Consider the following 23,331-nt stretch of genomic DNA (forward strand, 5'->3'; position numbering starts at 1 on the left):
TATAATACCCCGAGGTCGATTCACTCGAGCGCCCGGAGAGAAGGAACCAATGGGATAGGTGGGTCGGCCGTATGCGTTGCAAGCATTATGCTCGCATTACGCTCGCATTATGCCCCCGTTAGCCCCTCTACTGTTGCTCGTGCCTCGGGGCTGACGATTCCGGGAAGAATAATGGCAGGGGATTCGAACCGCACGATTTCGGCCTATTCGGAGTATCGATCATAGGTGTTATACCACCGATCGAATTTACATCCCTTGGCGACTATTTAGCGATTAAAAAGTAAATGTCGCTAATTTTCTTTTAAATACAATTTGTCCCATCAAAGATGGGATCACCAGGGATTGGAAACTCACTCATTCTAATAGCTCATTCAGTACATTTTGCCATATTTAATTTGTTCATATGAAGGTACCTCTTATCACGCACATGTGTATATACTCCGATTACGCTTATTACGCGCATGTCGGTTGATTACACCCGTTGGTTCTTAATCCCATCATACTTATTGTACGAATTATGTTTAATACTTAATGTATGGGACCGCAGTCCCATTGGAAACCGCGCACTCGTGCGCGTGCGTGGAAGAAAGCGGGCGCACGCCTTTTGAATACTCGCCCGTAGGTAGGTTGTTCATGTCAATTGATAATACCTTCTCGCGAGCTACGCAATGCCCCTCGAGGCCCCCGCACAATAACGGGCCCGTCGGTGGATTAAATTCACCGGGGGTGAGCGCGTAACTCGCATCTCGGGCCGCGACACGCCTCTCTCGCGGGTTCGGGGCCCAGGCCCCGGGCCCCGGGTCCCATTGTGCTCCGACCTCGCGGCCCTACAACGTGTAGTAGTAGCCCCCCCGAACAATGACGATTCCTTCCGAGAAACTTGCGAGATTTCGCCGCGACGGCCATCTCTCTTTATCCCACTCGTTTACTTCGTAGCCCTTTATGTTCCCCAGGTCCGCGAGGAGCGGCGCCGGTGGAAACCTTACGCCGAGATCGAGGACCTACCAGGACCTTCCAGGACCTTCGAGGGAACCTCCGATTAGCCGAATTCAGCGTTCCAGTGGCAATGACAATGTCAATACCGTGAGAAAGTTGCACTTTTAATTATTGGGTCGGTCTCTAAATTTGGGAACAAATTTGAAAATACCTAAAATTCATTTACCGCCTTCCTGTCGAGGTGTCGCGCGTATAGTAGAACTTTATCCGACGTGCGGCGGGCGCGTAACGCGCTGTAATGGAAGGCCGCGTGGCAGCGCACTTTCGATGCGATTTCCCGCTCGACGCTGTAATGGCCGAAATCCGTGTGCACGGGTGCACGTGTACGGTTTTGTACACGTTTGCACGCATTCGAACGCGCGTAGGTACCGTGCTCGAGCGGTCGAGCCGGCAGCAACTGACATGAAATCCAATCGAGCGCCCTCGATCACGTCAGTGTCGACTAATTAACATTAACTCATGGAAAAATTCCACCAAATGGCCGCTCCACGACCGGCCGGTCCATCGGAGGTTTTTAAGCCGTGGACCCTCGATCGACTCGATGTACCAGTTAAAACGCACACTATCGCCTGCGACCATTGTCACGCGATCGCCCATGCGGTCCACAAAGTGCATCCCATGACGCGGCGACTATTAGAAAAATACATGCCAGAAAGGAAGATTTTTCTCCGCGATGGAAATGTAAATGTACATTTTTAAATATTAAGAATTAATTTTAAATGCCGGGATTCCGGGTAAGGCCGTCACTGCCGATAGAGTGAATTCTGAGAGAGGAATCTTCCTTCACGGGAGTGGTCGATATAGATAAGGGTTCGATCTTTGTCGATGCATTGTGGTCGCCTGCCGGTCGCGATTCCCGATCACGCAGGCGATGATTTAATTTAATTTAATTTTTTCCCTCGCACCCTCGCGATCTTCCTCGCCCTGCGGCTCTTCCACCCCCGACCGCGATGTCAATTGCAGGCCGACACCTTTGCCCCGTCGCGTGCGGCTAATCGCTTTAGAATTGCCGAATTAAACTGGCGAATTCCCTGTCCTTCGAGGGTGAGATCGAGGGCGCGAAATCCGCGTCCACGAGTCCGACGAACTCCCTCTTCAACGAGCCTGATCGACAGAACTTGTTGCACCTGCATAAATTATTCCGTCATAATTGCATTAACTTAATCTCTTGCCATTTTCGAGACCACCGCCAATAATTTGTCTTTGCTTTACGGCGTGGGTCGCTAGAGTTCCTGGAGAAGAGGAGCCCCAGGAGGCGATATTTTTCCCCTCTCTTCCGCATTTGGATTCGCGGGGTGCAACCGGGTAAAGGGGCCACCGGCGCTCTAGAATTCAGGAATAGAGTAGGCCCGACTTTGGAGCGCATAAATCATGAAATTCAAATGGACCGTCCAATATCCAGCATAGTCACGGATCCTGGCGGACCCTGGGGGATCGGCCGGAACCTCGGGGGCATATCGGGCATATTTTAACCGAGCCGTATAATATAACCGAGAGCGCCCGGGTAAATTACCGAGGGAGGGGCGAGATTTCCCCGGCGCCTCGGTGCAGCCTCCAAAGGTAGAAGACAATTTTAATATCGTCGAATAATAGGAGGGGGCGGGGTCGCAGGGAAAAGGAGTTCCCGGGGAAGGTCGCGAGGCTCTCTTCGGGAAGGGAGGCCAAGAGAGGGCAAGATAGAGGCAAGACGGGGCTCTCCTTCTGGCTAGCTACGTGGAGGGCATGTGAAACGGTATTCAATATCTTCGCCCTCTCCTCTCTTCCCCTCCGAGCTCGGGTAGGGATTCGCGGTTGGTATGCTCATTGTCACCGCAAACCATTCTCGGCGAATCCGAAATGACGTGGCTTCTTCGCGCCCACCTATATACGAACTTTGGCCCGCGTAGGACCTGCGGCTGTATGCGAGGCTGCGTCCAGGAAGAGGGATATATTGCAAGCGAGAATTCCACTCTCCATCCCCTGGAAGGTGGGAAATGTCGAGGAGGTTGGGAAATCGGGACCTCCTCTGTTGTCGGCCCTCGATTTTCTTTAAGGGATTCGGATGAGATTACCGATGTTGCGGGTGTTATTTTTTTTTTTTCATTTACCTTAAATCCTGTTTCTGGAGGTAATTTAAAATTTTTCAAGAGGCATCGACACGCTTTGCCGTCCGACTCGTGGAGGCGAAAAGTAGTTGCGATGTCGCGGCAGGTAAATCAAAATTATAAGTCAGGGAGCGCCCTTGTTTGTCTTTTTCCTACATCCCGAGGTTTCGCTCGTGGCCGTTGGGTTACGCAAGTCGTGTGCAAGCGTCCGAGATTCTGCATATTGATATCCGCCTGGGTACATGGTTCGATATTTGTTTAACCATCTTCTCTTCGGATCCTCCAGCTCTCGGAAGAGGTGCTCCAGGGCGCGGGTGGAGGTCAACGAGGCGAGGGGAGGAGCGGCCATATTTAAACGGGAATAAGGTCAACATCGATGCGATCTTCGGGACTGTTACGTGTATCCAGAGGAGAGGTTAGAGACCACCTAAAGGCTGTCGTCTTGCGAGGACGTGGTCGAGGTGAGGCGTCGATCGGTGGAGAACCTCGAAGACATACGCACTCAACCGATCCTCGATCACTTTGAAGATGGAGGAAAGGAGCTGTTATTGTAGCGTTAATGGATGAGCAAACACTGACCTACCGAAAAGCGACACCAATTTCGAGTAGGTCGTCTTCTTACCTACTTCAGGTATGTGTATATATGTATATCCATGCACCTGCCAAGGTGTATCCATAAGCGAATTGTCGCGAGAATTTCCCGTACATCCCCCGATTACCTAATCTAAGCGGTGACGCGTATATATTACCCAATATCACGTACATAATGCAAGCGACTGATAATTAAAAATTAATTACTGCCATTACTGCGCGCTAATTAAAAATTCAAAAATGTTTTCAGTACATAGGGTATCAGAGAGTAGCAGAGGGAAACCTTATCTAGGATTTTACATCGAGCAACCAGGTGATCGCCGGATACTCTACGAGGTCTCAACCTGAAGAAACGAGAGAAGGAGCCGACGACAAGACTGGATAATTTGTTAATATTCTTTCAACGTGCTTAAAAATGTATGTACTTGCGGTACCTGAGGTATAATAAACTGTAAAATAATTAATGTAATAAAGCAACTTATTAAACAATAACAATGAGTACGTTTAATTAGACGAACATGTCCAGCGAACCCTCTAATCGCCTATTCCTGATCCTTGAAAATCGCTCGTAGATCTAAGGCACGAAATTCGGTGCCACCTCCTCGGTTGTCCTATGATCCTGTTAGAAATCGGAAATTTCGACCCCTAAAATTTTTGCTCGGGAGAAACTCCGTGCCACCTCCTCGGTTGTCCTATGATCCTGTTAGAAATCGGAAATTTCGACCCCTAAAATTTTTGCTCGGGGGAAACTCCGTGCCACCTCCTCGATTGTCCTATGATCCTGTTACAAATCGGAAATTTCGACCCCTAAAATTTTTGCTCGGGAGAAACACCATGCCACCTCCTCGGTTATCCTATGTTCCTATTCCACCTCTGGCGATTTCTAACAGGATCATAGGATAACTGAGGAGGTGGCTCGGAGTTTCTCCCGGGCAACAATTTTAGGGGTCGAAATTTCCCACTTGTAACAGGAACATAGGATAACCGAGGAGGTGGCACAGTATTTCTCCCGAGCAAAAATTTTAGGGGTTGAAATTTCCGATTTCTAACAGGAACATAGGATAACCGAGGAGGTGGCATGGAATTCTCCTGGGCAAAAATTTTAGGGGTTGAAATTTCCGATTTCTAACAGGAACATAGGATAACCGAGGAGGTGGCACGGAGTTTTTCCCGGGCAAAAATTTTAGAGCAAAAATTTTAGGGGTTGAAATTTCCGATTTCTAACAGGAACATAGGATAACCGAGGAGGTGGCACGGAGTTTTTCCCGGGCAAAAATTTTAGGGGTCGAAATTTCTCACTTGTAACAGGATAATAGGACAATCGCGGAGGTGGCACCGAGTTTCGTACTCGTTTAATTAAACGTACTCATTGTTATCGTTCGATAAGTTGCTTTATTACATTAATTATTTTACAGTTTATTATACATCAGGTACCGTAAGTACATAAGTTTTCGAGCTCGTTTTTCACGTTACGTTTACGTTAACACCACTAGGCTACGCCATGTAGACGAGGAAGCCGTTCATGACCGCCGGTGTACATATATGTTCGCATGGGTGGATGAAATGGTACGAGCCGAAATCGAGTTCGATAGGTGAACCCGCGTTGGCACCGGATAGCGAACAGTGGCGCCAAGAGGGAGTGTCACCCCGGGCACGAGGGTCGTCGCGAAACAATTCCGAACTGAATAATATTAGTATCCAACAATGGACGCGCTAAATTGAAATACAGGACAGCTCTCGGCCCGGCTCCCTGTCCGCGGCAGCTCTCTTCTCTCTCGCACCCTTGCTCCGCCCGTAGCGCCGTCTTCTTCTCTCCCGTTCTCTAGCCACGGCTCGCCTCCACGTGCACACGGTGTCCTAGGAGTTTCGGTTCAAACTCGGTCCATACACTTCATACCTAAATCTATAACAGAATAGAATATCGCATTGACATAGTCCTTAGATCTAATCCGCGACAAGGAACATCTGTACATATCCGACGCTTTAAAAGTGAGACTTCTATTATATACCATGAATTATTCTTCCGCGAAATATCTTCCTTGTAACGTGCCCTAAGAAGTTTCACATTTATTTTGTCAAAGTTTTGCAGAATTTAATTTAAAACCGACGACAATGGATCGAGTCGTCATCCACGTTCTTGGATGCGTCCAAAGGGGTTTAAAGGGACTTGGGATATGGCAGGACGACGTGGTCCATTTTTCTGAGCTCTGGCCGAAAAATCCCGGAACACCCAATGGACGCGTCTAGGTCCAGAGATGCACAATGGTGGTCGGTTGTATCCGTGCACATCGGAGGCTGAATTCCGCGTCTGCGTGTCCCATCTCTTTCCCCTTTATCCTCCTCTTTCTCTGCAGTCTACTGTCCCGCCTTTCGAGGTGTACGTGGAGATAGGCATTACGGTTGCGTCTGCGTGTACACTTGTACAGTCGGCTATAGAGGACGCGAGATGGAACAGGGGCTCGCGGAGGCGAGAAATAGCATACAAATGAAATATTAATTAAATCCATGATAATATTCTCACCGGCGCCCCTTCTGCCCCTTCTCGCCCCCGCCGTCCCTCCTTCTCCGTCGCTCCCCCACCGAGGGGCTCGGGGGACAAGGACGCCGATATCGAATTCAGCCCGTCGCGCGAGCGTATTCCATTAATTACTTTGACATTGCGTCAATGGCATTTCCGTTTCAACCCCGGGCCCGATCCGGAGCTCCGACCCCGGCTGCCATCGAGAGTCTTTCTCGTCCTTGCGAATTTCGAGCCCGTCGCGCCAAGGACCGGCCTTCATTGTGCGGCCCTCGGTACAGGAATACCTAATTGCTCGCCCGATTTGCGCGTTCGCGCGACCTTTTTCTCTCTCCCGAATTGTTTCCCCGGAGGAGGCGGGCTCGAAGACTTAATGAATTAAGGCTGCGAGGTGAAACTGGATTTTTTCTTTCCACCCGATCTGACCCCCTCGAAAGGAAAGTTCGCGTTGTTAAAATATGAAAAATTGTATCGCGTCTCTTTCGAGTAGAAAATTGAACGTCGGTGTTAAAATCAAGGGAACAGCTAGTCGATGTCAGGTAGTCTTCGATTTTAAGTAGACGGTTTCGTTCCCGTGTGCCGGCAGGTCGTCGAGGTGTATTGAAAAGCCCGAGGGAAACCTTTTAAAATTTTTAACTCGTCCCAATATTTGCATCTCCTCTACCATAACGTATGGGAACCGTTTGCCAGCCTACCTGTAACTTTACGGATCCACCTGTACCCCAGGGTGTACGGACGCGCACATGTAAACGCGGGTCCTCGGCTGAACTTCTGGCTCCTTTTACCTCCGGCGGGGATAAAGTGTTGCCGACTCCGGGCAAACACTCCGTCTTTGCCGTTCAAATATTCATAAGCATCTCCGCGGCATGCATCGAGGGTACCCGACGACCCGGGAGACTCCGGGAAAAGAAAATCCACGATCCACGACATCTCCTAGTCGGACGCAGTTTCGTTTGTAAATCGTACCCTGAAAAGAAAAATTTTTCATCGATTCAACGAAACGAGCTCTAATGACGTTGCGTCCAATTTATTCCAGGTGGAGTGAATGAATTATCGAAATATTTCTTTCGCTCGATGACATTTTCTTCTCGGTCCATCGACATATCTGAGTATAATTAGAACGCAATTCCTCCGAGTTCAATTGACGATTTCTCAATTACAAATGGTTCGCGGTCGTTCCTCCATCCCATTAGAGAGGTATCCAGCCATTGAGACAGGATCAGCGCCGGATTCCGGGCCCCGGTTGCAATAAGTAATTTCAATCCCCGAGGTCCAATATATCCGCAGGAATCGCGATATTACTTTCCTCGGGGAGGGTGCGCGAGGTGTCACACTAAATGAACCTAATGGAATGCGGGAGACCCTTACCAATCAAACGGGGCTCAAAATTCCTGGTCGGATGCGGAGCGACGACGAGTCACCGCACCCCGGCGAGCTACAAATTACGCGGAACAATCGGCACCCTCGTAAGCCGGGCCCGATTCGGCGGTAGGCAGGTACAGGCTTTCAGCGGTGCCCGGTATATAATGGCAACCAGTAGCCAAGAGAACGCTACGGGGTGCCGATATATTGCAGCCCGAGCAGCCGGCTCGTAAATAATATCCGGGTATTGTGTACTTACACCGAGGCCGCCTGGGTGTACGCTCGCAGGCGTCTCCGCCGCCGCGTGCACGGCATTGTTCTTCCGGGCTCGCCCCCCACGCCCGGAAATACTCTTTCGATATCCGGAAGCTTGCCCGCCTTTCTTGCCGATTTATTCCGAGTTTTTCTATTTTTTCAAGGTGATACGAAAGCGTGATATATAGATACATACCGAAACGTCAAAATATTTATGAAACCTTTCTCATAATCGAGTGAGCCAAATCATTTGAAACTGTAACCCGTAATTATGGAGGGCCTAAGGAAGAAAATGATTCGGTGACCCCAGTTTGGAGGAATATTTTGACGTTTTAGATTTGTAGAATGATCCCTTACGTATCAACCTAACGTTGACCGCGGATCCATTTCATGGCTTCGTATAGATCCGCCATTTTAACGGCGAGACCGTATTTTCGGAACGCATCGGTTTTGGATTCCTGATAGGGAAAAAAATGTGATTACTCTTCTGGAAGATTAATTGGGAGCAATTATGGCGCCCCGGCTATCGTATCGAATATCAATATGTCGTTTATTGAGGGTTCGATCTATACATCGTGCAGCACAATGGTAACTATCTGAGCTTCTTGACGTAATACCAATAAATCTCAGCGATTCCCTAACATATTACAGGCATTGTACACGAATTATGTATAACATATAGTATATGCGCGTATACGTATGTATAGTATGTATATGCGAGCCGTTCGGTAGATATTTACGAAGGGACCGGCGAGTTTGTTTCGCGTTCGCCCGACCCGGCCCGTCGATAAAATTTGATTAACGGGGTTCGAACTAGCGATCGTTTATGTACATCTCCTTTATTTATAGCTAGTTTTTAATTGGTTAAACGATACTTAGTCCTACCTAGATATACGGGCTACTCTCTCGTCACGGAACGTCCGATGATTACGTATCTACACATATACGAGTATATCATTTAAGTCTTCGCATCCAGGCAATCGCCTTGCAAAAATGTCCCCACGTGTTTCCCTTACGGGATTATCTTAAAACCTGAAAGGACATCACCCTCGCTAGGGAACGGCTCGATGAATTTAAACAAAATGCTTTTACATGGTTTATAACGCCCCCGATATGGCACCGTAAGAAATTAATTGGTAAACCGAATCGGTAACCTGGGAATAAAAAATTCTTTCGTCAGTGTCGATAACGCTCTCGAGTATCTCAGAAATTAGTAAAGAAATGTAACCGAACGAAAGGAACGATAACGTCGAAAATAACGATTTTCGTTATCTTGAAATTCTTCCAGAAATTTCTGGACGTCCTTTAATTATTTCCGGGCTATTTCTAGTCGGGTTATCTCGCGATTACGTCTATACATGTAACACATGTACTCACGCTTTTACCCTCTCCCCCTTTTCTCTTTCGTCCTCTCTGTTTCTCTCGAAAAATCACGTTTTTCACAGCTGAAAAATCTCCACGTGCAACAGGTGTCCGCGGGGCTTTTGGAAATTGCTATGCGCTGTAAATTAACAGGCGTGTAATAATTTTTACCCCGTTTCGTACAGTTCCGCATTAAATATTGTAACTCGTCCCCCAATTCCGGAGCGGCGACCCTCGCCGTTTCTCGCCGGCCGATTTTCTAATCCAATCAATCCCCAAATCAAACCGACATTTTTTATCCGCCCTCGTTATTTAGCCCACGTAATTCCCAGGAACTTTGCGGAATTTCCTCCCTTCCGAGAAGTTCAATTCTCTCTAAAAGACAAAAAAAAAGTTGAAATTAAACCGCTCGCTACCATAACAAAAATTGAATCCGTACCCTCGACTATTCGCTCAGCGCGGCATCTTTCTTACGCAAGGTGGCGGCATCGAAGTCTCCGCAGTGCGGTTCGGTTTAGTCGGCTACAGGTAAGACCAAGCTTCCGGGATCGGATAGACTGGTCACTCGGAGTAGCTGGTTTTGTCGCTGGCGTCGTCGGGACTGGTCTCCCGGTATGCGTCGGTGCCGTTGGGATGGAGGGCCTGATTGGGGGGCCTGATGACGGTGGGCAGGTATCCTGTCCCGGTGTAGGGGGCAGCCAGGAACCTGTGTCTGGTCGGGGGACTAGGTCCGCAATACCCGGCTCTGGAGGCGTACGCGGCCGTGGCGGAAACGGATGCGGAAGCCGCAGACGCGGCCGCCGCCGTCGCCAGGGCGCCGGCCAGCGGAGAGAACGCGGATTTCGGCTGCAAGCTGTCCTCGCAGACCAGGACTTCCATCGCCGAGACGACGTCACCTAGGGGAAGGAAGACGATTCTCCGGTGGGTTTGATAGCTGGCGCTCGTCAGCTGGGGAGATAGCTGGCTCTTATCGACTGATTAGGACGCTGGCTTTCATCGGCTGATTAAGACCCTGCTTCGGGTCACTTAGTAGGAGATATTTCGTGACGTAATACTGGATGCCTGACATTTTTCACGAGATAACTCTAACCTTCTTAACGTTCTCCACGAGATATTTCGCGTATCGGAGATAAAAGGGTTAAGAATGGCTTCAAGATCTCGAAGACTCACCCTTGCACCTGTGCAGGAGAGCTTCGACGTCCGCCCTGCGCCGACCCGGGAAGACCCTGAGCAAGACGTCGACCGGGGAACGCTGCTGCTGCTGCTGCTGCTGCTGGACCTGCAGGCCGCAGGGCTGCTGAATGTTCTGCATCTGCATCTGCATCTGCATCTGGATCTCCCTGGGCTCGGGCAGATGGTGGTGGTGCTGATAGAGGCTAGGCGAGCAGTAGAGCGAACTCGCGGCAGGCCCGTAAAGGGGCGCGTAGGGGGAAAAATGGGCCGCAGCGGCCTGAAAAAAAATCACGAAGTCGGTCCCCCGTCTCTTTTCGCCATGGGACTGATCACACCGCGATTTTCCATGCGACATACAACGGAAATCATTTACCCCGGAATGGAAATTCCACCTTGCAAATGGACCCGGGAGTAATAAAAATATGATAGAAAACAAAAGAAACAACCGAGTCGATAAGAATTCAGTCGAGACTAAAGTGACAAAAAGGGGTGCGAAGAAATCGGAGCATCTCGGTCGAAGTGCCAAAGCGAAAAGAGTCGGTGCGAGACTTACGGCCAGAGAGGGCGCCGGCGGGCTATGCCTGGGCTGTACCAGGTCGACGGCCTGCAGGGCCGTCTGGGCCTGCGGCGGGGTGCCGGCCTTCCGGATGCTGAGGTTCTCCGGGGCGGGGGTGTCGGCGCGCTGCGGCGTCAGGGCGGGCGTGAGCGGCGGCGTGTGCGTCGGACTGGGCGAGCCGGGCTCGGCGCTGCCCTCCTCCGAGTCGTTCCGACCGGGGCGGTCCGCTCGGTCCCCGCCGGGGCCTGGAGGAGCAACCACGCGCGCCCGTGAGTCCGACCGCGAGCGAGACCGCGACGGGGAGCGCGACCTGGAGTAGGACCGCGAGCGGGACCGGGATCGGGACCGGGATCGGGACCGGGATCGGGACCGGGAACCAAGCGAGAACGCGTGCCGCGCCTTACCCGCCCCCAGGTCGGAGTCCGAGTCCCGCTCGTCCTCGTTGCCGCTCTCCACCGAGATCCTGGCTCGCTTCGTGCCTGCAACGGAGACGAACTCGCGTGAGAGAGGTCCTAGGTGACGGGGAGTCTCGAAATTGTGACAACCGACGGAAACCGAAATTGTGCGTTTTAAAAATATGGTGGAACGCGGCGATGGGAGTTATTAACTTGCAGGCGGTAACTTCTTCCCCGCGTGAACTTTCTCGGTAAACTCGACGACGCGAGCGCTAACGATTCGACGATTTTTACAGGTCTCTCCCGAGACCGCGCGCGGGAAACGCGCGGAGCGGAGCCGCAGCCAGGTGAATGCCAAAGCGGAAAGAAAAGAGAAAACAAGGGAAAGCAAGTTCGTCGACGCGAGCGCCGCGTGAGCGGGTGCTTGAGCCGCCGAGAGCCAAGTATCCAATTTCTCGTAAATCCTCGTAATTTCTCGGGGCTTTCCTGGATTTTAATTTCCGGCGTACCTCGCAAGCGGAGCAACATTTCACGCGGTTCCGCCCGGCCGCGCCCTCCTAACGAGGTCGCGGCCCTCCGAGTTAAGTTACTCCCTGCGCTCTCAAGACGCCCTCTCGCAAGTAGTGCGAGTCGAGTGCCGTTCGGACAGGAGCGAGTAAAGACCTTAAGAGATACTTTGCGACATATCAAAACCTTGGCAATTTCCGAATATCGGATGCCAACATACATTTTTTTTTTTATAATCTAATTCTCCCGCTCGAAACTAAAGTCAGTCGAGGGCAGCGTATCGCGTGACAGTTACACGTGGTATCCGTGAAGGTCTTAACCGACTCTGAAGGATTTGCATCCCCTGCGATCGAGACCGAAACGAGAAGCGGGAAATTTCCTCTCCCCTCGGGGATGTAACCCCGGGGTGGATATAATAATATCTATCCCCTAGAACCGCATCATCCCCAATTACGCCGCGGAGTGGCCGCAACAGTGGCCACCAAGAGGAGCAGGGGCGACCACCCCGGTCGCTGCGCCGTTAGGCCTCGGCCCTTAAGAAACCCTCCACCGGGACGAAGGCGCCCTAGCTACATTTCGCGGCTCCATTCTCCGCGGCACAAAACGGCCGGTTAAACTTTTTAACGAGCGGTCAGCGAGTCCACTTAACGCGTGTACGCCTTCGATTAAGCGCGCCAACCTCCCCGTCGATGGGGCGTCCTAACCTAACGCGCGCCCTCCCGTTTCTTCGGGCGCCATTTACACGGCGCGGCGTATCGAATCGAGAGCGCGTTCCCATCGATCGATCGTATCGAGGGCCTGTTTTACATCGCGGGGGGCGCCACCCAGCCCTCTCTCTCTCTCCCCGTACGAGCCGGGTTTTCGCAATTATTTCTAACAACCTCGATAACTTGAGTGGGGCGCAGAGGCTCTCGAGCGCTGCGAGGCTCGGCACCGCTCGACTCGCAGGGGCTCAGCCTCCTGGGAGGCTCCGTCCGCTGCGACGACCCCCCCGGATGAGAACCCCCTCCTTTCGGACTCCGCGGCGAGTCGAGCATCGGATCCTCGAAAGCTTGAATGCGACTGCGGTCAGTTTCAATGCCAGCTTTCAATCCACTCCCGCTGCGGGGCTCGGCCTCGCCGGCCGTCGAGTCGACTCCCTTAACGATACATACACCACCCCCGGGGAAGTTAAACGCCCTTGGAGAAGTACCATTCACCCGACCGTGCCCTGTCCTTCGGGGCTTGATAACAGGCGATCGCGTTGGAGGATCAGATTTTTATCGGGGAATCAGATTTAGACTCGTACACCACCCCTGGGTGAATCTCGACGGCTGAGCGCGAGATCGGAATAAATTTTCTTTAAATTTCATTTAGAATTTTTTGGAAGGATTTTCAAACGACCTCGCGCTTATCTTTCCAGGATTTAGTCACGAGCAAACGCGCTGGAGTAAGTTCTTTTCGTCACTCCCCGAGAAAGAAATGAAACTACCACGTAAGAACGCGAGTCTTCACCCATGCACCCCGACGAGGTGGTATCTCCTCGGGAGAAATTGCGCCAAATTCTTCCGCACCCTTCTCAGGGTTCAAGGTACCCCGAAGAAGCGGAGAGTCTTATTTCAAGAGCGACACATGGCCCTAGGATGTCGTTACGCGCATTGTCGCCAGAAAGGGGCGGCGATACCCCGGAGTACATTACACCGATGGGATGTAAAGTACCCACTAATAGCTCCCCGTTCCGTAATATTACTGTATTGCGTTTTTCGCTTCCAGATAAGTGCCGCGGAGGCTCGCCAGGAATGCCCCCTCATCCCCTGGAAGTTGGGCCACGAATGCCCGCGAACACCCCCGCAAGAAAGAGTCGAGGGTGGAAGGTCGAAGGTTGCCGACGGGGATGGGGTTTGCCATGACGGCAACGACACTTTAATAACCGACCTTAATGTCTATCCGGACTTCATTGCGCCGCGTTAAATGTATGGACCCTTTCCAACCCTCACGCATTATCCACGTACTCTGAAAAGACCCCCCCCCGAATAGTTGCAACGTTGCACCCCTTATCGAAATTCTCCAGATAATCTAAAAGTGCATCGCGAGGAAATAGAAAGACGTTTATACATTTTTTATATTTCTTGACCCGCAGTTTTCTAAATTTTTTTTTTATTATTAAAAAAATTAAATTTCATGGGTGTAGGATCATTTTTAAGGGCCTCGATATTCGGGAGGTAAAGTTTCAAGCGATTAGGCGCATCGGACGGCACTTTCGTATCCCCTTAAGTACTGCGAACTCGTATTGCGAATCTCGAGATTCTGAAATCGTGAAATTGAAAATAAATTTATTGTCGTTAACGTCAGAGGCATCGGAACGCGTTCCAAGGTGTATGCGTGCCCAGGGATCCGAGACGCGTGTAGATTTACGCGAGAAAACGTGCGTGCACGCGTGTACGTACGCATAGGTCGCGTTGTCGTTGTAGGTCCGCCCTACAACCTACAACCCGCGGCGTATCTCGGCACGGTGGAGACAGACGCGGACAATGGAATCAACCGAGGACAATGCGGAATAATTTAGAATGGCATATAGATATCGGGCTTCCGGCCTACGTCGGCGGTGCATAATAGAGAATAGGAGCAATAGGACACAGCCTGCAGGGCAACTGTGGAGGACACGAAACATCCCTATAAATTAGGTTTAGATGCTTAGCCTAAGCCCACTAACTCGTGCCGAGAGAGGGAGAGAGAGGCACTAAGGTATACCAAATCGCCAGGATTCTGGAATGAAATTGTAAGGTCAGCTCAAGGGGTGAATCTTGCGATTATCCAAGGGGAGGATTATATTTTAATAAGAAAATATTTCTGGGTACCCATTCCTTCTCGAGAAGGCTTCCGCGGAGGTGGGGAGCCCGATTACCATCGCGGATTCCCGCCAGAGTTCGGCCATTAATTAATCCGGTGGCGCGACTCGTTAATGAGTAAAAGTGTCTCCGTGGCGTGTTCCGGAGAAATTGCGCGAATGATTTCGATCGCCTGGCGGCTTCAATTATCGGAGGAGCGTGGAAACGAGTGCAGGAGTGGTTCGGCTTCTCATCGGGTCAGGAATATTAGGGTAACGCGTCGTGCTCTCGTCGAGCCGGCAATTAGGTTTCTCCCTCGGCTGCTAGGGAGTTCGACGGGTCACGTGTCGAGGCTCGGGGTAAATCCCCTAGCAAAGGGCTGAAAAGTTAAAACTTTCGGAGGGGCTCCTCCGGGATACGCGACCGATGGAACGTCCAGATTCCCGCGGGATGAATTATCGAGCGAGGCGCTACTGTTGGCCTCGCCTTGTGGGTTATGGCCCCGGTTATGGTTCCTCGCGAACGAGGGCCCTCGCCGCCCGAGAGCTATGAATTATTATCGCCTATTGTCCCGCGACCGTAAAATAACCGAACGCTCGCGTCTCTTTCGGCCCTCGAGTTTCGTCGCCCTCCCCTCTGAGATTCGCCCGAGCTCGAAGCTAAGAGATTTCTCGAGATAATCGCCCGGAAGAAATAAAGGAAAATCATAACCGGGGTAGCTTGGCATAGTCCCTCGACGTGGTCAGTCTCGTCATTTGGATAGCTTAAGTCGCAAAGATATATATTACCTCCTGCAAGTCCAACTTTCCGTCCGCGGTGGAATAAGAACGTGTTTAGTGCGCCCTGAATCACAGCGGCTGACCATACTCTTCGATTTCCACTTATATAGTCGCGTCGAGCGTTCTCGCGGTTTCCCAAGATGGCGGAGATCCGCGCAACTAACTCCCCTAACTAATGACCGGGCGAGGGAAATCGCGGCGCCCTTTGGGAGGCCCGCGAGCGCGATAATCCGGGAAGAAAGCTCGCCCCGGCCGGCCACAAAAGACTCTCATTATTTCGTATCGATACGCGCGCAAAATGGGGCAAGATCGGCGGCCATGGAATAACGAGGAAGAGAGACGCCCCCTTCCCGGATCCGAAATGCAGGGGCGCGCTTTTTTTTTTTTCCGCAAGGCCGCCGCCAATGGGCCGGGCCGGCGCCAATGGCGCGCGGAAAACCCGCGCGCGGCGCACCGCAGCCGCGGGCCGCGATCAGTCATTAAATCATCGCGATTCGCTTTTGTTTTCACCCTCGCGGGGGTGTTTTGTTATCGCCGGGCGAGAGAGTGAGCCGGCTCGAGTGGCGGCGCGGCCGCCGCGCGCTGGTAGTTCGTCGGCGCGGCGCGTAGGTGGCGCCACGGGGGCGAGGCCGGAGGGCGGCCCGAGCGATCGAGCGAAACGTTTTTAATTGTTTCGCGCCCAGCCGGCTTTTGTTTCGCCGTTTATGCCTCGTAAACGGGTGGTTTAGGGCGGCAGCCGATGGCAAGCCCGGTCGAGGCGCTTTTTTTTTTTCCACCCCGCGGGAAACCGCCGCGGGGACTCGACTCCTTTCCCGGGAAGAAGCGGAGGGTGAGCGGCGGATTTTGTCACTTCTCACCCCAGGTGAGAACGCTCACCCCATGGGATACCTCGATTATCTCTTTCCCTTCTCACCGAGTGTTTTTCATATTTTCCGCGAGATTAAGAATTTCAAATTAATTTGACCGCCACAAATTCAGACTAAGGACGGAGAATGCACGTTAAAGATTTTTAAGTGACCACTTGAATGGGGGTGGAGAGTAAGCGGGGTTTGAAAATTGTAACTCCATTTTTCAGGATTCCTGGATAAACTATCATTATTTTTTCTTCTCCTAGGATGGTTGAAAGATAAGGAGAAAAATGAATGGAGGCGCCGCGAATTGTATCTCGCCCGTTCCAAGGTGGACTTGACTTTTTCCGCGATGGCGGAATTTTCTTCGGCGCGCTATTGATCCGTCCTCCGCGATTCCGCGAGGCGAGATGCTCCGGATATATAATATCGAGTATACCTATACTTTCGCGATATTAAATGTCGGCGTACTCCGCGACCGGGTTTAATTAAAAAAGGCTCCGAAGAAACCCGGCGCTCCTCCGATCGGGACCGAAGTAGCCTTACGAAGCCTTTCCCGCACAGTTTTATTCTCCGGCTTCCTGTTATCCCGAATTCGAGATTGCCGTCCCTTATCGGGCTTTCTTTCCTCCGGTCGTGCCCGAAGTAACTTTCGCGTCCCGATCGCGCATAGAGGAGGAAAGCCGTAAAATTGAACGCGAGCCGGCAATTAATTCCGCGCATCTCGATTGATCGAGTATCGCCTCTGTAAGTATACATAGACTTCGCGGCGCCTCCACCTCGAGAGAAATATCTCCGAGTGAAATAATTTCCTGGTGTCCTCTGCAGGGCCGGAAGTCGGAGCGGAAGTGAACGGCGGTGGCAGAAAGTTTCTTGGCCACTTGAAGCGAGAACGAGAAGGCGTAACTTGGCGTTTGTATAGCTACGGCCTCAAGATATCTACATAAGATAACGATAGCCAGGATCGAAGACGAAGACCTCCTCCAACCTCTTTTTCTAGATAAGAAGGTACCCCTCCACCCGACTCACCGTATCCATGAATTGGGTGGATTATGAATTAGGTGGATATACAATGAATTTCTGCGGAACAGCTTCTGGGAGACCCATCCCGAGGTCTGCGTATAGATGGCCTGACTCACCTCCACCATCTCCGAGCTCCGACTTACGGAACACCGACCAGCCAGCCAACCAGAGAACCAGAGAACCAGAGAACCGGAGAACCATCCCGCGCGGTCGGAAGCACTGGCCCGAGAAATTCAATTACTGCTAAACTTCTCGACCGAAGACTTGGCTCCACTCTATACTCTACTGTAGGCACTGTGTCTCGAGGAGATCGGAAGGGATGCTGCATCCCCCTCGTCTCTTTGAGTCGATTGTCTCGGGCCAATTTCCACACACGCGCCCGCGTTCTTATCCACCCTTGTCTTCTCGGAAAGAAAATCACTGCAAGGGGTATCTCGAGATCCTCGCGAAACGATCCACGAACCTCTAGGAACTCCGATTTTCACCCTCGTAAAAGTTGACAAGCGCACCGAGTTAATTTATACAGAATTTCAGAGGATTAGCATCGACAGTTAATTATCCTGCTGTTATCCCTGTGAATGAATAATTAAAAAAAAACGTTCTTGTGCTCGATTTCACCTCCGCTCTTTAATTCTTCACCCCAGGATGTGACGAAAACGCCCCCACGTAAGAAGTAGAGGGTCGATACGCCTCCACACGGTGGCAGTGTCAAATCTAGCGGCTCTTTTTCACTCCGGAATGGCGTTTGAACACTTTGAGCCCGAGAGGTCAAACTCGGAGCGAAAGGAGTCGCCTTTGACACGAGGCTCTTTCACCACGGCCTGCAAAGCCCCCCTCGGAGTTCCGGACGTATCGGCAACTCGTAGACGTCGTTACGAGTTTTAACGATACTCGGATCTCGAGATTCGCCCGGTTTAACCCTTTATTTCCGAGTCCGCCCCGGCCTTTTGTGCCCGCCCTGAACGGGCTCCTCAAGGTGGAAGTGCCGCGGAAATTCTCCAAAGAAGAGGAGACATTTTTTCCCCGATTGTTCCTTGGTTATACCGAGCCGAGGGAAAGGCTCGTAATCGGTCGCCGTATTTGCACCTTTCTGTCTGTGCATGTTCGTATGCCCTGGAAAAAAACGCGTAAGGGCACACTCGCGAATGCCCACAAACGAGCGCACCGCGAGAATGGAGAAAAGCCTGAAAGGAGAGTCGAAAGAGGAACAAGTAGAATTTCCGTGGCCGAAGGTAACGGAACAAAGCCTTCCCCCAAACGGGGGCCATCGTTACCCCTTTAAGGCCTTTGGGATTTAATGCCGATTTAATTCCGATTTAATGTATATCGTAACCTCACGAGGGAAACTTATGGGTATCTAAAGTTTAGATACACTGAAAAAACTATTTGCAAATTCAATGCAATGGTTGGCTCAACCGAACTACCGACACCGGAAATGCAAAGACCGGAAGTGAAATTCAAACTCTGGGGACAGTTGCAAATTTTGTACGACTTCTTGGACGTAAAAGCACCGCGCAACGACCGGTACCGTGGTACTTGGCGTCGACAATGCTAAACACTGGGGAGCCTCGACAAAGAATTGTTAAACCTTTACGTTAGTTTATAGGAGCAACATGGCGATGCCTTGTACGTTTTTTAAGGGCCCGATAGCCGATTTAATACCGACACAATGCCGGCGCACACGCCCTGCTCGTAGAGTCGGGTACATGGAGTACATCTTGGAAGAGCGTTGCGCGCGTGCGGGTACTCGTGTAAGAAGCACGCGTGACACACGTGCCTTCGATCGAGAAGGGATGTAAGGTTAAGTAAATAATGGCCGAGCCCTTATTATGCCACTCGATGGAAGTCGTTCGCCGGTGGAGGCTTAATTCTCGACCCTTTCGTCCCTGCCCCGCAGAGGAGAGATTCCTTGCAAACCGAATCGAGCTCGGTTATGTATTTTATTTACGATAAAATCATTTCCTCGACAGTGGCCACTGTTGTCGCTTTTCAATTTAATATACTTTGTCCAGGATAAAAGTGTTTGCTCAATAGTGACCACTGTTATCGCCTTTCTATTCCTCGCGTTATACACCTAGTACACGTCGTGTACCCCTTGAGGAAAAAATAAGAAATATCATTGAACCAAAGAAATATTTCTTCGAATAGCACCAAAAAAAATATTTCGTCAATTCTCAGAATTTGACTCGAAATAATAGTCGTAATTCCGGATAAATGTTGCATCCAATTTATTCGAGCTTAACCGAGTGAGATAATTATTCTCTGAATTTACAAGATATATCTTTGATACCGTCCAAAGAAATATGCCTTCGGTTCGATATTTTTCCCTCGGGACAGATTTAAAATTAAGGGGAAGTAGGAGGGTTCCGTACCTGCGTTTCCGGACGCGGAATTGTGACCTTGCTCGGACTTCTCGATCTTCGGCTGCCGATAGTCGTCCTGAGGGACGCGCATCCGCTGCAGCAGGCCGCAGTCGGGCTGCTGGTGCAGTTGCGTCTGGATCTGGGCCGCAGCGGCTGCGGCTGCGGCTGCGGCCGCGGCCGCGGCCGGGATCGTCAGTCCGCCGGGTCCGGCGACGTGGGCCGGATGCGTCGGATGGGCCCCGTGGGCCGGATGCGTTGGATTCGCCGCATGCGGCGGCGGGCTACCGGTCGGCGTGCCCGCCGCTGCGGCGGACGGCAGTACCGGAGCGGTCGCGCAGCTGCCGTTGTTGTACTGCAGCTGCAGGCCCAGCTCTCGGGCCTCGCTCTCTTCCTGAGCTTGCTGCCTCCTCAAGGCGACCTGAAAATCGAAATTAGATCCAAATCCTTCTCTAATGGTTGGATGAGAAGACAATGCTGTAGGATTTTCCTGCCCGTTCGATAATATCGGAATAATGAAATATTTGGCAAGGATGCGACAGGAGCTCTCGGGTCTGCAAAGGGGCCAATTCTGCAGCCGCTAATGAACTCCCTTAAAAAGAATTATCCCGTGGAGACGATTGATTTCGTTGCGATTAATTTCTGATCGAGGCCTGGAAGACATTCCGGGAAACGATGCATTTTGTCGATGGGGAGTGAACGGCCCATTTTCCATTTCGCTCATTTTGTTCGGTTTGCCCGATTTCCGGGCTCCTGCGAGCCTCGCATCACCTTGAGAGACTCCTCGTGCAAAGAAGGACCGGCACGAGCTTTCGGTTAAGTCGTTAAGTGCTCCAAGGACTCGCTCTCGTCGAGGAGCCAGAAGAGGCAGCGAGTTGTTCGCGTGCGCGAACAACGCGAGGAACAATCGCTCCTAGACCCCGCCATTGAGTCGCGGGGCGGTCGCGAGGGCGACCTTAAGAATCGTCGGGTGTTAATCGGCATTATTCTAGATTGTGTTACGAGGACCTATACAGCCCCTTTGTCGTTGCACGGAGTCCTGCCTTGTACGTTGGCCCACTCCAAATATTGACATATCGATGGCGCGAGGACATTAAATTTCGACCTTCCGACCTACCTTTTTATCAAGGAGCTTACAAACGACTCAAGGAAACGATCGTTAAGGTCATCCTTGATTTTTTAATCTAAACTACTCTACGGATAAATTGGAGAAATGGCCGTTTCTTTCGGGAGACTTTGAGGGGACGAAGACAATTCTCCAATTATAACGTTGGTTCTTATCTCCTCGAGCCCCCGTTTGGTCGAAAATTCCCTGACGAGTTAAAATTATTTCTTTGGTAACTCGACAAAATATGAGAAACGCTAGCTAAGTAAGGGTAAGAATAATTTAATCTCTCCGATTTAATTGCAGGCAATAAGACGTGGTAAGGTTGCTTATTTTCTAGTCGAGCTCCCGTTTAGCAGAGAGTGCCCCGACTAGTTAAAAGCGTTCCCTCAACGGCTCGACGAGGGTCGGGGTATCTCTAATCTCGGGTGGCGTCGAATTACGAGAATGCACATTGTAACGTTAGACGATCGGCGTGTAATATACGGGGAAATCTTACACGCCGAGCATCCCCCGGGCACCCTCGGCCACCTTTAGAGACTAGGGGACCTCCGAGGCGTCGGGTTGGTATGTATTACAAAAGTGTCATTCTTGCTCTGCCCCGAAGCCAGGGGTCGGACTCGGGTTCTTGTACGCGCCTTCCGGCCCGGCCAAATCCCTCCCCATCGTTTCAATAATTCGGTTACCGTGTTATCCGACGTGCCCGACAGCCCGAAATAATGTCTCCGAATCGGCAAACCCATTAATCGCAAAGACAAAATAAACCATGACATAACAAAAAAAAATAATAGGAAACTCAAAATTATCGGTATCCTAAATTCCGGATTATATTCATACAAGCAGGAGGTCCCAAACCTTGAACGCGTAATTTTTTTCCAAGCATTCCTAATAGCCATGGCAAATCCATGATCCGCGATGACGAATTCCAGGGAGCGGGGGGTTGGGGGCGTTTGACATTTTTTTTTCTCCCTTTTAATCATCCGCGAGAGCTCGAGATCGCAACCTACGGCCTCGACTCATGGACACGAGAAAAAGCCCCCGGATGAGGGTGCACCGATACCGAACGTTTGATTAATTACTCGCGAGTTAAGTCGATCCACGAGGAGGGTGCCAAGGGTTGCCACCGTAAAACGAGCTTAAACGATCCACCCTCTCTGGGGCTCTCAGAGCTGCAACCCTCGCGAGACTAACGTTTTTCCCGGCTTCTTGTGGGTTCTCGTTCTACCCCTCATAACAGTGTCCTAAATGTTTCCGGGGTTGCATATACGCGAGCATAATCGAGGGCCGGAAAAAAGGCTCGATTTAAAATTCCCCGTCAAACTGGGAAAAATCCCCTCGAAAGATTAAACGAAACCTCCGATATATTTAAATCCCCGAGGGTGTATACCGCTCCGTGTGTAAACCTGCCAGCGGGTCGACGGGATCATCGATAGTTATTTTAAAAGTGTCATTAATTAATATCGCCCGTCCCACGGCCTGTAATAACAGAAATAATCTACCGAGCACATCGAGTTTTCATTACGAATAGTTTGTCACCACCCGACAGGGTGCGGTGCAGCCCGATTTGATTTACTCGAAAAAAGCCGCCCTTTGGCCCCCTCCCTGTACAATGATTTGTACCACCCTCGTTTACCATTAACAAATTCCATTCCAAGGTCCAATGAGTCGGCGTTTAATAAAGTTTTAACAAATTCGCCCCCCTGGTGAACGGGTTTGTTTCGCCCTCTTTTTATTTTCGCCCCCTTATTATTTTCTATGAAATAAATTCATAATAATCAGAAACAGGGGGAAAAAATAGGAATCTATTTTCACTATTCCACATATTTATCACCTGATTTCCGTACAAGGGTTAAATTGATTTTTTTAATTTCGGGTTCTCTCGCAGTACTTTCTGGACTTACCTGGGCAGCCATGACGCGTTGTCTCTCCGCGATGAGGGTGCACTTGGCACAGACGCAATCTCTCCACCGACAATATCGTTTGTGTCCCTTCAGGGCCGAGACGACGCCATGGTTTCTGCACCTCGCGCACTTCGGCGTCCTCTGATAGCGCTCGGCGCTGGCGCGCAAGAAGAAGGCCGCCGGCAGCACGTGGTGCTGCTGTTGCTGTTGCTGGTGCTGCATCAGCTGGCCCACGTCGACCCCGAGGCCGACGCCTCGTGGCAGGGACATCTTCGAGGTCGGATGCGTCTCTCGAGACCGATCTACGCCTCTAGCTGCACCTCAGGGTGGAAAAGAGACCGCGTCGCGTCCTACGCTCCGCCATCTTTCTTCACGCCGGAACGCCCGGCATTCTGGACGGAACGTCGACCGATTTTTGACCTCTTGACTCGATTCAGATTTTCTGCTCTCGGTTATCTTGACTCCCCGATTTCAGAGGTAATTCTTGCTGGCAGTTTGGCTCCTCCGTGGCGTAGGAAAGTCCTGATAAGGACCGATGTGTTTGGTGCGATGACTTTGGAGCGATGAGGTTAGACCGATGAGTTCGGACAAACCTGCCCGGTTTATTTTATAAAAGTGGGGTGCAATCGTCCCAGGTGCTTCTCTGGTATCTTCGACGTGGAAGCGATTCCAATTTGGCTTACTTGTTTCTTCAAAAATTCCTAATATC

At 51.1% G+C, this 23,331-nt stretch overlaps 1 protein-coding gene across 1 annotated transcript; it reads right to left on the minus strand.

Annotated features, from left to right (window-relative positions):
• Positions 1-9,729: 9,729 nt before the first annotated feature.
• On the minus strand, positions 9,730-22,892 carry LOC105697379 (doublesex- and mab-3-related transcription factor A2). The gene is made up of 5 exons (XM_023434874.1): positions 22,623-22,892; positions 19,629-20,037; positions 10,895-11,376; positions 10,339-10,618; positions 9,730-10,064 (listed from the first exon to the last, which is right to left on the minus strand). Exons 1-5 carry the CDS (start codon positions 22,890-22,892, stop codon positions 9,730-9,732), a joined length of 1,776 nt encoding a protein of 591 aa, XP_023290642.1.
• Positions 22,893-23,331: the final 439 nt, after the last annotated feature.

This window comes from Orussus abietinus, unplaced genomic scaffold, assembly GCF_000612105.2.
Source record: "Orussus abietinus isolate OABI.00-Male unplaced genomic scaffold, Oabi_2.0 scaffold92, whole genome shotgun sequence".
Taxonomy (NCBI): domain Eukaryota; kingdom Metazoa; phylum Arthropoda; class Insecta; order Hymenoptera; family Orussidae; genus Orussus; species Orussus abietinus.

Coding starts and splice junctions, on each gene's coding strand:
- LOC105697379 (XM_023434874.1), bottom strand. CDS start 22,892: ATGTCCCTGCCACGAGGCGTCGGCCTCGGGGTCGACGTGGGCCAGCTG. Junction 11,377..19,628: donor TTCCGCGTCCGGAAACGCAG/GTACGGAACCCT, acceptor TCTCCGTTGCAG/GCACGAAGCGAGCCAGGATC. Junction 10,065..10,338: donor TCTCCTGCACAGGTGCAAGG/GTGAGTCTTCGA, acceptor TCCTTCCCCTAG/GTGACGTCGTCTCGGCGATG.